This window comes from Mustela nigripes, chromosome 12 (genome assembly GCF_022355385.1).
Source record: "Mustela nigripes isolate SB6536 chromosome 12, MUSNIG.SB6536, whole genome shotgun sequence".
Lineage (NCBI taxonomy): Eukaryota > Metazoa > Chordata > Mammalia > Carnivora > Mustelidae > Mustela > Mustela nigripes.
The window spans coordinates 151,455,529-151,457,532 of NC_081568.1; the positions used below are offsets into that span (position 1 = coordinate 151,455,529).

General features: G+C 49.3%; 1 protein-coding gene across 1 annotated transcript; it reads right to left on the reverse strand.

Annotated features, from left to right (window-relative positions):
- Positions 1-575: 575 nt before the first annotated feature.
- LOC132027655 (putative olfactory receptor 2W6) lies at positions 576-1,529 on the reverse strand. The gene has a single exon (XM_059416420.1). The coding sequence runs from the start codon at positions 1,527-1,529 to the stop codon at positions 576-578; it is 954 nt and encodes a 317-aa protein (XP_059272403.1).
- Positions 1,530-2,004: the final 475 nt, after the last annotated feature.

Genomic DNA, 2,004 nt, shown 5'->3' on the forward strand with positions numbered 1-2,004 from the left:
GCTAGTTGCCTTGAATGCTCATTAAGTCGACTTAATTTAGATTGACAAGTGGCATAGGACTTTAAATTTTAAATAACCACTTGCGCAAGGCATGGGTTAGCAGGCAACAGTAGCCTGCAGAAATAACAGCACCATCTCCAGGAGGGTCTAGAACGTTTGTACTGAAAGGGTTTATGGACCGGAACTATCGACCGTCAGCATCCCAGTCTCGCCCTCACACACGCGCACACACTTCTTCAACCCCGCTGTCTCTTCCCTGAGGGCTGATTTGGGAGTGACATTACGGGTCTCTGGAATCCAAGCCACAAGTCATGCCTGTCCCCACTGAGCAGAGAGGAAGTAGCATCCCCCCATCCCCCCAGCACACTATCTCCCGCGGTTAACACTGTCTCCTGGAAGGTCAGGGGTTCTGTCCAGCCCCCACAAGCAGACACTGCTTTAGGACTCCTGAAAGAGAGTAGACCCCCTTCACCCACACTTCAGTGTCTGTGCACCACCCTGTGCACCTTCCCTGCTTTGGAGCACCTCAGTCTCCCCAGACCCGAAGCACCTGAGCGCTGGGAAGCCAGCCTCCCTCAGTGCGCTCCCATGTCCAATGCACCACTGTCTTTCCTGAAAACCTTGCGCACGGCCCCTTGCACGTCTTTGTTTCTCAGCGTGTAGATGAAAGGATTCAGAGTGGGGGTCGCTAGACAGTAGAAGAGTGTGAGGAACTTGCCCTGGTCCTGGCTGGCCACATTCCCAGGCTGCATGTACATGTAGATTATACTGCTGTAAAAGAGAGACACCACCGCCATGTGCGAAGAGCAGGTGTTGAAAGCCTTGCGCCTCCCCACTGCAGACCGGATGCGTGCAACCGCAGCTGCAATGTAGCCGTAGGACACAAGGATCATGGTGAGAGGCACCAGCACAATGGGGATGGCCAGGAAGAAAGCTAAGCCTTCAACGCGGCTGGTGTCCACACAGGAAATGCGGATGATGGCTGGCATCTCACACACAAAGTGATTGATGCGGCGTTGGCCACAGCGCCCCAGGGACATGGTCAGTGGGGACATGAGCACAGAGTTGGCGATCCCACTGAGCCAGGCAAAGGCTGCCAGTTGCAGGCACAACTGTGGGTGCATGATGGCCATGTAGTGGAGTGGCTTGCAAACAGCCACAAAGCTGTCATAAGCCATGACTGAAAGGAGAATGCACTCAGTGCCCCCCACAGACAGGAAAGCAAAGAGTTGGACAACACAACCTACATAAGTGATGGTCTTGTGTGGCCCCCAGAGGTTGACCAGCATCTGAGGTATGCTACTAGTCGTGTAGCAGAGGTCCAGGAGGGACAGATTGCAGAGGAAGAAGTACATAGGCAAGTGCAGTCGAGGGTCCACCAGGGAGAGAAAGATGATGGTCGAGTTCCCCACCACAGCCAGAAGGTAAAAAACTGTGTTAATGAAAAACAGAATGGTCTCCAACTTTGGACGGTCAGAGAACCCCAGCAGAATGAAGTCTCCTCCAGAGCTCATGTTACTTCTTTCCATACTCTTGGCTTGATAAACCTGTTTACAGAGGTTAACATCTGTGCTATCACTCATGCAGAAAATGGTATACCTCGTGTGGTCCCAACAGTGGATGTATTTCACTGAGCCCCCTCCCACCTGAACTGGGTCACCTGCCTGCCCATTCCTGGAACTGGAGGCTGAAGTACTAAAAACATATTTGTCTGTAAAGTGATGAAAGCCATAACTTTGGCCTTAATATTTTATAATCTGGTTAAGTGAGATAAGCGGACAGATCTTTTTTAAAAAAATAAACTTTCAATGATATAAATAGCAATAAAATAATTTAGGGGGAAAAAAGCAAATACTTTTGTCAGAATCCACTAACTTTAAGCCTATTTCTCTGCTAACTGATAAATTACCTGCTAAAATTTGTGGAACAATGGCTTCAATTAGTATGATCAACTCTCAGGTTTCATGATTATAAACTCAACTGGAAGAAGAAAAAAAATGTATT

Coding starts and splice junctions, on each gene's coding strand:
- LOC132027655 (XM_059416420.1), bottom strand. CDS start 1,529: ATGGAAAGAAGTAACATGAGCTCTGGAGGAGACTTCATTCTGCTGGGG.